The sequence below is a fragment of the Microtus oregoni genome, unplaced genomic scaffold (genome assembly GCF_018167655.1).
Source record: "Microtus oregoni isolate MIOR12 unplaced genomic scaffold, Mior012 000088F_ref0000325, whole genome shotgun sequence".
NCBI classification, from domain to species: domain Eukaryota; kingdom Metazoa; phylum Chordata; class Mammalia; order Rodentia; family Cricetidae; genus Microtus; species Microtus oregoni.
In genome coordinates, this window is record NW_024544555.1 from 3,678,308 (window position 1) to 3,691,437 (window position 13,130).

The window sequence follows — 13,130 nt, forward strand, 5'->3', positions numbered from 1 at the left end:
TTTAAAGCTTCTGAGTGTCTCCCGCCTGGCTTCCTTCTGGCCATTCCCTTTATGAGACACCACAAACATCACCCACACAATGCACAAGTTGCTCTGTAAGTAAGTTCGTTTTCTTTCTTGGGATCCTGTTTGTTTGGATCCTTGTTTTTAGGAGTCCCTCTGTAATAATGATTGCACCTCCACATCTTCTTCCCTTTTCCAGTGTAGCCCGGAATGGGCTTAGTCCCCTTCCTGCTTGACAACCCCTGAAGCTTGTTGAAATCTTATGCCACAGTGGCTGTGGTCTCAGGAATAAGTATAAGGAGAAAACAAGCACTTGAAATTGAAGAGATGTTTCAAACACAAAGCATCATCTCTTAGTCACATGTCAGTTCTCTGTACTTGAAGACGTGTGATGGTTTCTATGCTTTTTCCTTGAAAAAGTGGGAAATACGATTCAAAAATGGCCTAGAATCTTGGGGTTTTCTTGGTGTGTATATGCAAATGTGTGTGTAAGTACATATACACATGGATGCACACTCGTGTGTGTGTGTGTATGTGTGTGTGTATGTAGGTCAGAGGTTGGCATTAGTACCTATCGACATGGGGACCTCAGAGACCCTGCAGCTCACTAATCTTGCTGGGGTCAGATCTTCATGCTTGGGTGGCAAGCATTTGATCCATTTTCCCAGCACATGGTCCCCTTCTTTTGGCTAGAATGAGGTTAATGCTGCTCAAATGTCTTTCTCAGTTCCCCATTTGAGATATATGTGTGTACACACACACACACACACACACACACACACACACACACAGTCCGCTCACCACCATGGCCTTGCTTGCTGTGGCTGCTTTATGGGCCTAAATTAGTCGAGAGTTTCTGGAGGAAGAGTTGTGTCATAGTTTACCCTTCTACAAACATGAGCAAAGGTTTTATTCTATAAATCTTGTTTTTCCTCATACGTAAGTTAGAAATAACAGGATTACCTGTGATTTGTATGTCCATTTTAAAAAATAAATGAATTAAAATATGCCTAACACACATGAAATCCCCTATTATTCTGTACATTAGAGTGCCAGATGATGATACTTGATTCAATAAAATCCCCTTGGATCTACACTAGCATTCAGTATGTCTTTCATCTGAATATTACTTGACAGTATATATTTGATTTAAGAATGAATTAAAATTATGTGTAAAATACAAGAATATTATAGCTGCTGCAATCTTAGGGCTTCTTTTCCAAAATCAAAGCAGCCATTAATAACTGCATGCATGCTGTGTGTACCCAACTACATGAAATGATGGATTAGATAGGACGTGTTAGGTCTGTTGTGTAGAGTGATGGGCAAGCAGTGTTGGCCACTTACGATACCTACCATATACGCCTGGTCAAGAGCTTGTTTTCTGTAGTCTAGTTCTTCCTCCAGATAGCCTTTTATTTTGCAGAATTGTTCCTATAAAGAAGGGTCACATTGACAGATTAGGAGAGCATGCTTGGCTAATTAGAAAGTGATACATGAAAGCAACACAGATGAATGTTTTCTCTAGCACACAAGACAAATCACTAGTGTTCGGAGAACTGTTGTTCTCGTTTAAGAAATTAGTTCTGCTTTCACAGCCTCACACAGAGAATGTGAAAATCAATAGCAAGAAGCAGAAAGGGCATAATAAGGAACCACGTGAGGAGCTCCTAAAGGCTAAGAGTGGGTGATTAAGGACAGTTGTTGGCATGGTTGTTAAGTAATAAGTCTATCTGAGTAGCACACTTGGCTTTCTGTTTTTTTCCAGTTTTATATCCAGAGAGACTGGTATTTGGGGGATGGAAGTATTTGCAAGAAATATCTGTTGACAGTGGCATTTGATTTGATCATCCCTTAGAAACATGGAGTATAAGTATTTATAAAGCAGTTACATTATAAATGGGAATGATTCATAATCACAATGTAGGGATGATTTAAGGTTCATAAGGGTCGTGTATAGGTTATATGCAAAGCTGTGGCATTTTATAGAAAGAACTTGGACTTTGGTCTGTCCAGGGGGTTCTAGCACCAGTTCCCTGAGGACACAGAGGAGAGTTGTGTATTGTTACAGTATGTTTTTCTAAGAATGTCATAAAATTTAATACGGGGATGTTGTAGAATAAAGAAACTTAACTTCTTCAAATCAATAAACACAAAGATGAAGGACATTCTAAAGAGCTAGGGTGACTCCACCACACTACCCTTTGATGAGTATTTATCGGCCCCTGTTGCAAAGCCCTTGTGAGCTGAGAGACAGAAACCTGAAGTTTCTTCACACATCCTCAGTTCATGTTCATCTCTCACTGTGTGACCATCTTGTCATTATTAGTTAAAGCTTTGCTTTGGGATACAAGATATTTATTCCCACATGCAAGTCAATACTTTCTGTGGGTGCTTAAGTGAAGAGAAAAGAACTCTTACAGCTAATTGGAGGCTGAAAACCCAGCTGTGCTCAGTTCTGAGCGCTTACAGCAATGCTGCATGGGGTTCCCTGACTATCGCTGGGTCCCAGTGCCCAAAGCACCCTGTAAAGGCTGATTGCCACATTAGTAGTCGAGTACTGAAGGGGCTTCCCATGGTCACTTTGATCACAAGCAGTTCTTACGTGCTTTCATTATAGATCTTAATTTCTTGGTAAAAATACGAACTACGTATAAGACATTTTGATCTCCAAGATTGTCAAGTTTTCTAAAATACAATTTATTGTTATCATAGAAGTTCATGACTTGATAGGTACCAACTACCCTTGTTTTAACAACGATCTTTTAAATGACATCTTGTTATAAGATTAAAGATAATGCTGCAAGTTAACAACCTATTAATTCCTATGTTTGGAGCTATGCTATTTTAAATTGTGTTAAAATGCACATGAAATAAAATTAACACTTTAATCACTAAAGAGCGTATTTGTGTACTTTATGTATATAAATGTATGTGAAATACACCCATGCTGTTATGAAATCAATGTCCATAACTTTTTGATTTTGCAAAAGAGAAACTATGCCCCTTTAACAATCTTATGTTTTTTGTTTCTCTCAACTCCTAACAACCATACTGCGCCTTCCTTTTGTATGAATTTTATGACGCTAGTTGCTCATACACATGGAATGATAGTGTTTGTCGTTTTGTGATAGTTGGTTTCATGCCTGTTCATCCACGTTGTACCTTTCACTAGACACTATGGATGCTTGTTTGCTTAGACTAAACTCACACATATGCATGCCATACTTTGTTCAACCATCTAATCATCAATAGGTATTTTGGCTACATTCACCTTTTAGCGACTGAATAACATCACTATGAGAGTAGGTGTACAGTGACCTGCCACATCCCAGTTTCCATTCTTTGTGGTATTGCTGGATCATGTGATAATTCTGTTGGACTTTTAAAGCAATCCCATGCTGTTTTCTATATTTGTATTATTTTATACCTTGGCAGTACCCTGGGTTCTAACTTCTATACTTCTTTGCCAACAACTGTCACTCTCTATGTTTTTCTGACAGCAGCTATCCTAATGGGTGTGAAATAGCTTACAGATTCTTAAAACCAGACATACCCATCAAGCCTGTAGTTTTTTTTTCCTTGTTAATTACTCAAAGCAGAAAAAAATTATTCAGCTTGAGAGAAAATACCTAGTTAAATGTCTTTCAACATCAGCTTTATAAATGTTGCCAATGTACGACATGCTTTGGGGGAGAGAGCTTGAAATTATCAGCTATTTCTGAGACATATGCCCCAAGTCTGCACACAGATCAGTAGGGCAGTTACAAACTTCCACTGGTGCCAGGTAAAAATGGCAGTAGTGATGTTCCTTTTCTGTTATGGTATAATGTTTTCCTCTTTATGCTTACCATGTCACTTTCCAATTCCATCATCTTCTGGTGCAGGGCAGCCTCTGCTCCTTCAATCTGCTGTATCCACTAAAGGGTTAAGAAGACAGAAACATTGGGTGTGAATGCTACACATGGCATGAATTCTGTGGGTCATTCCCTGGAGTGCCTGGGTCTCCCCCTGATGTCTCTGATGTTAGTTGAAACCTCATGTGAAGACTTAATGCCACCGTCTCCCACACATCATTCATTCAACAAATATCCTCTGATGTCTACTACGCATCAACTACTAAGGAAGGCTTGGGTGGTGACTAAGAGTAGCAAAGGTTTTACACCCATGGGAGGATTTCTTGGAAACTGAAGTCTAAAGAAAGAGTGAGGGAATTGAATTTCAAGGAATACCATGCCCCATAGCTCAAGGTTATGAGTAAAAGTAAAATCTGAATATATGAAAAGTATTCCTATAATGTGGTAAAGAATGACATGTAACTTTTTTAAAATACTCAGTTTCTTGACACTCAGAACGCACCATTTGATGCGTCTTTGGGTCCTATTATATGAGTATAGTGCATACATGGATTAATGCAACCAGTTATCCGAATGGGTGTCCATCAGGGTGGATGCCGGCTTAGACCGTATGGAGGTAATTAGGCATAGCTGTGAGAGTGGTGGGGGAGCCCCCTTACCTCCTGTTCAGCTTTAGCTTTTCTTTGCTATGTGGCTTTGAAAGGTAGCCCGATGTCCCTTGAATTGCAAATTTGTATATGTCAAGTGGTATAAATAACAATGAAAAGAATTTTCAAAAATTTGTGTGAGGTGACAGTCACTAAAGTGTCCCGCTGTGAGGTTTTGTTTCTCTTCAGTGTGGACATACGACATGGCACATCTAACAATTCTACATTCTAGAGCCTTTGGAGAGACAGCATGACCAGTGCTACTCCTCCACCTCAGCTCCCGAGACCACACTCTGGTGGCAGAGCTGAGAATTTCTCATGTCTCGCCCATGTGTACGACAACTCCGTCAAGGACATTTCAGTCAACAGCTATGGCTTCGTATGTGTTATTGTTTCTGCTACCTCTTCTTTTTGCCCCCTTTTCAATGAGAAACAGATTCTGTTTCCAATTGTGCATTTTCAGGTACTGCAAACCTCAACTATTCCATTGTGAGCGTCAGTCCTTGTGTGCGGGCTCCTGCTCCGATCTGTGTGGCTAAGGCCAGTTACCATTTGCAGGAGGAAAGTGGGGAGGCTGTACACTAAGTGGGAGAAACAATCATGATATCTACAGTGTGTGATGAAGTGCTGAGCCCACTCTGCTTCCTCACTTAAAGCCATTGCAGTTCCCTTTTTATATAAAGACATACAGGACTTCTCTGTTGGAATTCACTGTCTAGGTATACACTTGGGCTGAAGATCATACTCCCAATTAGCAACTGTTGTCTAGATTCATAGTCTTAAGATCAAAGGGGGACAATTAGAACAACCTGGGGATAGAACCAAAGCAGAGTCCTTAATGGAGGAGATGACTCTAAGCTGATTTGCAAAGGTCTCACCATTGGAAAAAAACAATCAGTTATATATTTCTTAAGCTTCTAGAACAAGTCTGTGTCTTATTCATCCATGTGTGCCATGTCATTTACCAGCTTTAGACACAAGAGGTCAGCAGTACACCAGTATTGTGCTTTCAGGCTGGGGATGCAGTCAAGCCACAGAATCTATGAGGAACAATAGGTGCGCACGCGCGCGTGTACACACACACACACACACACACACACACACACACTAAAGGGACAGCCTGTAACTAGAGCAACTCCAGTTTCATCAGCTCTCAACAAAACCCTTCTTACTGGCTTCCCAGTTCGCTGGCATTGCTTGAATGATGTAACTGAGAAGGGTCTCCATTTTGATGGTGTATTTTGCAAGTGACTTTAATGTAAAAAAAAAATAAAATCCCCCCATCCCACAGTGGTCTATACACTTCTGCCTGGTCTCACTCTCCTGGGTCAAATCTCATCAATCACATATTCAGTAATGCCAAATCAGGTGCTCAGAGCAGGTGGTGCACTCTCTTGCTCTCAGACACCAAGCCTAACCCTGGGTGATTAGAAATGCCAGCTTTGTTCGTTACCTTCTCCGCCAGCGACAGCACAGTGCTGGCCTGAATTATGGCCACCTGTTCCTCGTTCCTCAAGTTCTGGAAAAGACCAAAGAAGATCAATAAGGTGAAAATGCTTGTGACGGGTGCACCATGGAAAACGTGTGTGCCGTGAACGCGGCCTGTGTGCAAATAGCTTCTGCGTACTCTGGCTGCTAACAATTCCTCACGAAGAGTCCGGTGCAAAGTCTCGTGCTTGGTGTGACTCTATGCACACCTCATTACAGTCACGCTAGGGAAGCCAGCACTAAGGAGGAGCTGTCCCCTTAACAGTAGTTCTGACAAGATTTCACTGCTTCTCATTTTCAAAGGGAAAATGGCGCACCGCTATGAGTGGTGCTGCCCCTGAATTAACAGCCCTTGGCCCTGCTCAGAGCGAGCTGCTAAGAAGGAAGAAAAAAAAAATATAGCCTCCTGCTTCATTTTATAGGGCTGCCAACAACCCCAGTGTTTAGCCGTCTTTCCGAATGCCTGGCTGATTAATTTTACACTGGCTGCCTGTGAGCGCCAGTCAGACAGTAATTGGCTGTAATCACTGCAGATGTGGTCTGCATGCCAACCTGAATCCTCGGCCACATCTCCTTTCTACAGTGACCTTCCGGCCGTACCCATGGCTGTTGTGGCATGTGGGATTCTCTGTGAGGAGGTACATGCTTAGGCAGACATGCTGTCTGACTCGCTAGTGGCTTACACTTGGCACAGAGCCAAGTATTCCTTGACTTTGTGCAGGCCAGCCAGTCCACACCTTTGTCACACGTAATTGGTGTGTTACTTACCCCATTATCGCCCAGGATGTCAAGCTGCTTTATGAGATCAGGGATGTTGACATCCTGCAAAATCAAGGAGACTTCAGGTCAGGCACAGATGCGGCAGAGACAAGGGCACAGATGCAGGTACACTGGGCAGCTCAGAGTGGAAGCAGAAAGAGCCATGCAGGAGGTAAAATGGCCAACCAGACACAGCAGGAGGCACCCCAGGTGTCCCTCAGGAGAAAGTCCTCATGTCTTTTAGGAGGCCCTCCAGGCAATCTACTCTGTGGGGAATAGCGCCACACTATCTCAACCTTAGCATGTAAAATGTGTTCTGCTAAGTGCTAAAGAAAGAACCACATTTGATCGTGTAGGTGTCACTTTATAAGGCCTAAGCACCTCCTAAAGAACTAAGACCCTCCTTCAATTTAATCTATCAAAAGCAGCAAGAACGGGACATTAGAAGTCTCATCTCACTCAAAAATCTCATGGCATTGAATTCCGTAGCATCTGGGAAGAAGGAAGAGACTCAGGTGACTTGTTCTATCTAGTTGACTTGAATGGTGTTTCTTGAAGCACATGGTTTAATTATATTTTGCCGAGGTAATTAATACCATTTATTTTACTACATATTCCGATCCTACACCATCCCTTATGTTACTCTGATCTAAATGCCCCACTTCTGTTCTTGCCATTACCCTTTATACCTCTGTCAAACATTTCTTTCATGTCCTATTGACTTCCAAGAGATGTGTGACTATTTTTGCCCTGTACCTAGGGACTGACACACAGAGTGACCACGAGCAGCCGTTCCTTTCCCAGTTCCATTTTCCTAACGTCTGCACACACAGAGGACCCAGCGTCTGTCTGCCTACCTTCACGCCTTCTTTCATGCAGTAGATCTGCAGGGCACTCACGCCGTCTGAGAAGGGGTGAATTTGTAGATTAAATGGAGGGGATCTCCTTTCTCTCTCCTCGAAAAATATATGAAAAATAAAAAAAGGAAAGAAGAGAAGAGAAGCGGTAACGGATTAAACACTAAGCCAGTTGTCCCTTTATACTGTCTCAGCGGTTTATCAATGTGTCATTTAACCAAAAGAGAAAAAAAATTAAACTCAAGATGTGCAGGCCTAATGGATTGAAGAGAATTAAGCAGTCAGTCAATTACAAACACGGGAGAAAATTTATAGATGGTGTCATCCATCCTTGAAGATTCTTGTTCAGGGAGATGTGGAAAGCGGAGGTGCAATTTCAATACTATGAATATGTATTCCCCCCAGATATCCTAGGGTGGGCCGGCTCTGAAGGTTTGTGCTGGCAAACAGCCTCTGCACATCTGATCCTCCCATTCTTTATGGGCAAGATATATAGGCTGCGGGGATAACTCCCTCGTCTCCACTGGGGCATACTGATTACTGACTTTACCTCTAGACCTAATCTGAAACAACCTCGAGACAAAGATCACTAGCGAAGCAACAGAAAAGTCAGAGGAATCTGCCAGCACCCAGAACCTCTGTCGGATTTTGTAGAATACAATGAAAATGTGGCATGATGTGTTTTATTTATTTATTTATGATGTATTTATTTATTATGTATTCAGTGTTCTGCCTGCATGTATCACTGCAGGCCAGAAGAGGGCACCAAATCTCATTCCAGATGGTTGTGAGCACATGTGGTTGCTGGGAATTGAACTCAGGACCTTTGGGAAAGCAGGCAAAGCTCTTAACCACTGAGCCATCTCTCCAGCCCCGTGTTGTGTTTTATTTAAGAAACAAATCCTCTGAAACCACCACCTTAAGTTTGTCCCCAGGAAACTAGGTACTTCCTAAGTCAGTCACGCAGCTGTTGGAAGAGCAGTCACCATCAGAACAGTTCTAAGCTTCCTCAAGATTTATCATCACCAGTCACATGGCGTGGGCAACAGTTCTAAGGTATTTAGCCTCAATTGTCACAACTGCAAAATCCTGAGCTAATTCTGTGGTCTGAATGACAGCATGACTCTGAAATGCCTAGTTCAGGCCCGGGTCCATGTCACGATCACAGCATCGTTAGCGGCAGCGTTTCCTTACTTCTAGCTCTAGGTTGCGAAACTCCAGTAGTTCATTCTGGTCTCGGGCGTCCTGTAGTTCCTGCTGTAGCCGGTGGTTCTCTGCTTCCTGTTTCTCTATCTGATAAAGCAAACCCTGGAGTTAGGCGAGTACAGCAAGGAGCACCTTGGTAAAGCAAGCAGGGATGACCTTCATGCGCTCAGTGAGTGGGATTTGCTCTGGACCGTGACAGCCATCCCTAAGGAGATGCGGTTACGGTAAGGTTGGCTTTTCTTGTAACCATCTTTCAGGTAATTTTGGGAGGCACAAAGACAAATGTCAAGAAGAGTCTTTCTCTGAGTATGAAGGCTAGGGCTTCTGTAGTCAGTGAATCTGAAACACTCACATGTCCCCTACGGGTCAGACACAGTGTGCTGGAAACAGATATAAGGATGACATGCTTATCTCTGAAAATACCAGCTATCTCAGGGATGATTTGACTACCAATTTACAGCTTATAATTATAGATATTTATGGCTACAATCTAACTAAATTATGCCTATCACCTCTAACAATCTTTTGTATGGTGACAAGATTTGATATATACTTTTGTAGGAATTCTGAAATACAAACTAATGGCTTTAAACAGCTCATACACACAAAACTAAGAATTATAATTGCTGAACAGAGTGATGCGAGACTCCACTATATGGAATTCCAACCTTAGAAGACTGCCCAACACTTGATCAATCGGCTTCAAATGGTATTAGTGTCTTCTCTACACAGGCATATGCGAACATGCACACACACACACACACACACACACACACACACACACACACAATCTAGAAGTCCTGATCTACACTATGAATCCAGGAGCTTTGATCCTCACCCACCTGGAAACCACTCCTCTCTCTTCTTTACTACAGAGGAGATCATTCACTTCGCCGAATGCCAAGTTAGTCTAAACACTCAGAAATGGCACCTCTTTCCCTGCTGTCCTGTCGAGCTGTTTGCTGTTTTTTTTTTTTTTTTTTTTTTTTTAGTTGCTACCAAATTGGTTTGTTTTCTAAGACAGGGTCTCTCTGCGTGGATCAGCCTGGCTTCAAACTCTCGGTCCCCAGTGATCCTCTGGCTTTAGTGTTTCTATGGGGACTATAGGTACACAGCGCCACACTATTGTCCTTTATGACCTTCTCAAGGGCACCCTGTACAATCTGATGAGGCGTGAGACATGGGGTGAAGTCAGATATGCACCAATGTGCTTCCCTTCAGGCAGGGATCACGGCTGAGACCCTTGTCCCTTGTGCATTTGAGGAAACCCGATGGTCTTTATGCACTGCCTTCTCTGTCTCTAACTATGAAGGAATCATTCCACACAGTGGCAGTTTAACAGCTTAAATGTAGCAATACAAACACAGGAGCTTTCATTTTAGAGTGGATCTTATTTTCCAAAACAAATAATTGAAAATAAAATATTTGGTGTGTGTGATTTCTTTTGCTGTGTGTGTGTGTGTTTCTGATTTTGATATAGAAGACATAACTCAAAAAATTCTTTTTGCCAAAAAATATATATATATATTTATATCAAGAGACGAAAGGAAACCAGAAAGCACCCTGGAATCAGGTGCTGATAAAGGACCATAACAACCCATCCTGGGACATCTCTGGGACTAGAGGATAGCAGCAGCAGAGCAATGGGGAGGAGCTATGTGACATATGGCATTTTCTGATGGGATCAACAAGGGTTTTGTTTCACCATGCACCCTATCAACTTCTCTGTCTTTCTGTCTGTCTCTCTCTGTGTTCCTGTACTCTTCCCACCTCATGCACACACACACATGTGCACACTAATATGGGCGTGAGTAGCACAAGAGGCCAGAAGAGGCTATTGTATCCCTTGGAGTTGGAGTTACAAGCACTGTAGGTGCTAGAATTGAACGCTGGTCCTCTAGAAGAAGAGCAAATGTTCCTAACTGCTGAGTCAGCTCTCCAGGACCTTATCTTGGACATCTGTAGTCTAATGAAATTTCAGGTTTTTTTTTTTTTTTTTATGAATTCACTCAGATCATAAAGGGGGGTATCCTTCTTAGAATCTTATCACTGGATCTGCGATCCGGTATTGGAGGAGATCACCGGATCTGGTGGCTACTGATACAATCAGAACAGTTGCTTACCGATTTCAATTTATTGCTATGAGTGACTTTTCTTGTCTCTCCTTGTGTCTCTATTTCACTTTTTACTTGTGTGTATCAGGGATTGAACACAGAGCTTTAGGTGTGCTATCACTACCACTGAGATCCTTGTTTTTTCTTTTTTTTTCTTCCAAAACAATCTTACTAAGTTGCCCAGACTAGCCTTGAACTCCCTGTGTAGCCTCGGGACACCTTCCTATGTCAGCCACTTGAGTAGCAAGCCACTTGTGCTAGCAACCCCCCCTCCCCCGCCACATTTCTTTATAGAAACCTTGAGATCTGAATTTTGGGTACTGGCCACCTCCGTACCTCAGTCCTGCTACATCTTCAAAAAGACAGGATGCACTAGCCCTGTCAAACTAGAGGAAAGCAGACAGCTTTTCCATCCCACTCTGACGAGGACATAGTGGTAAATTTTTACTAGCTATCAATGAGAGAAAAGATTGAGGAGAATAATGTGGAAATAATTTTGAATTGACCAGCAGAAAAATTCTTCTGTGTTCAAAAGCTTTAAAGTCAGTTTCTGTCAAGGGTAAGATTCTGTTTGAAATCTCTAATTAGACTGCAGAACGAATGCACTGAAGGAACCTTTAACCTTGAAATGTTCTACAATGTTAAATTACCTCAGATCAAAAGCCTGGGGTTAATTATCTCTATTGGTTAAAAACATATCTTAGCTTGTTGACCAGTTTCCTAGACTTGGTATTTTTTGTTTTGGATGCCCCTAAAATATCAATCTCTTCCTTTAATAAGTAAAAGAAAAGAAGCTGGGCAGTGGTGGCACACGCCTTTAATCCCAGCACTTGGGAGGCAGAGGCAGGGGGATCTCTGTGAGTTCTAGGTCAGCCTGCTCTACAAGAGCTAGTTCCAGGACAGGCTCCAAAACCACAGAGAAACCCTGTCTTGAAAATCAAACAAACAAACACACAAAGACCAGCAGCAACAACAACAATAAAAAAAAAAAGTAAAAGAAAAGAAAAAGCCAAGCTCAGCAAATATGTCTAAAAGTGAGAATATAGTCTGTGAGAGTCAGAGCACAGACATATTCGGTCACTTTCTCACACGAAACAACATGTGCAGTGAGATTTCTTCTTTTAGGGGGGAGGTGGGTGAACAACCACACGGGAGATGCTCATGGGCACATGTGTGCACTCACACATCATCTCCACGCACACAGCACACAGCATATATACAGTACATATATGTGGTTTACACATCGCTGGGGCACAGGAATCACGCCCTCACAGGTCTGCAGCCATGCACGAGCGCCACTTCACTGATGGTGATGGCAGGGAGGGATGGGATGCGGTCGAGCACGCAGCAGAGGACAGAGCAGCGGTGGGAAAGCCTCCCCTTCCCTGGCCCCTGTGCCACTCCTGAGAGCACCCCCTGCTGCTCCTGGATCATCGTTCTCTCCTCTGCCCCACTAGGATGGTGCGCGCCCAACATACCTTTTCTAAAAGCTCCTGGTTTCTCTTAATGAAAAGTTGTTTATCTTCTACCCAGTGTGAGTCCTGTTTGACAAAGAATATCGCGCAGTCAGCATTTCAGAGGGCCACGAAGGAATCTGTGTGCTCAAACCAGCTGGCCAGAGCCGTGTTCTTCCCACCCAGTTTGCCTGCACAGAGTAACTGGTTCTGGCAAATGATGCCCACCCTTGCCGGCTATGTTTTCAAGAATTCTGGGGCCAGAATTGCCGGGACAATTTAGCCCTGGTTCCATCGTCTCTTACTATCGCTACCTTTTCCAGTCTGAATAATCCAGGACCAGCCTTCTGGGGACTCAGAAGTGACCACACAGGCAAAAAAAAAGTGAAACAGGTCAGAATGCACACGGGCTCGATACATATGAATGGAAAACATTAAAATGCAGAACCATATATGGAGCACGGAGGCAAAGAACACAGCTCGGGGAGGGAAGCTCTGCCTTAGCAGTTGGTGACTGCTCTAGGCCACGTCCATCTGGGCGCCCCTTCCTCTGGTCTCTCTCTTACCCAACTTCACTCACCACTGTGACTGGGTTTGCACTCTGAGAGGATAGCAATGGGGACAGGAATGGTTTACATTCTGACACAGTTTGAGAAAGGTCACTGTGGTGAGCCAAGCCATGTCCTGGGTGTGGCCCATGCATAAGGTGAGCCGGAGGAGAGGCAGCCTGAACCAGCTGCAGAAA

The 13,130-nt window shown here is 43.0% G+C and overlaps 1 protein-coding gene across 2 annotated transcripts in view; it reads right to left on the reverse strand.

Moving 5' to 3' along the window:
* The window catches only part of LOC121442241 (janus kinase and microtubule-interacting protein 2), a 157,364-nt gene that overhangs the window by 16,884 nt on the left and 127,350 nt on the right, over positions 1-13,130 (reverse strand). The window contains exons 12-18 of one of the 2 annotated variants that reach the window (XM_041643705.1): positions 12,410-12,472; positions 8,806-8,904; positions 7,612-7,710; positions 6,764-6,817; positions 5,961-6,026; positions 3,855-3,923; positions 1,360-1,437 (exon numbers count right to left, since the gene is read on the reverse strand). In XM_041643705.1, the coding sequence (XP_041499639.1) occupies positions 1,360-1,437; positions 3,855-3,923; positions 5,961-6,026; positions 6,764-6,817; positions 7,612-7,710; positions 8,806-8,904; positions 12,410-12,472 (528 nt within the window). The remainder of the gene's footprint in view (positions 1-1,359; positions 1,438-3,854; positions 3,924-5,960; positions 6,027-6,763; positions 6,818-7,611; positions 7,711-8,805; positions 8,905-12,409; positions 12,473-13,130) is intronic. The other variant, XM_041643706.1, reaches the window with a different exon arrangement.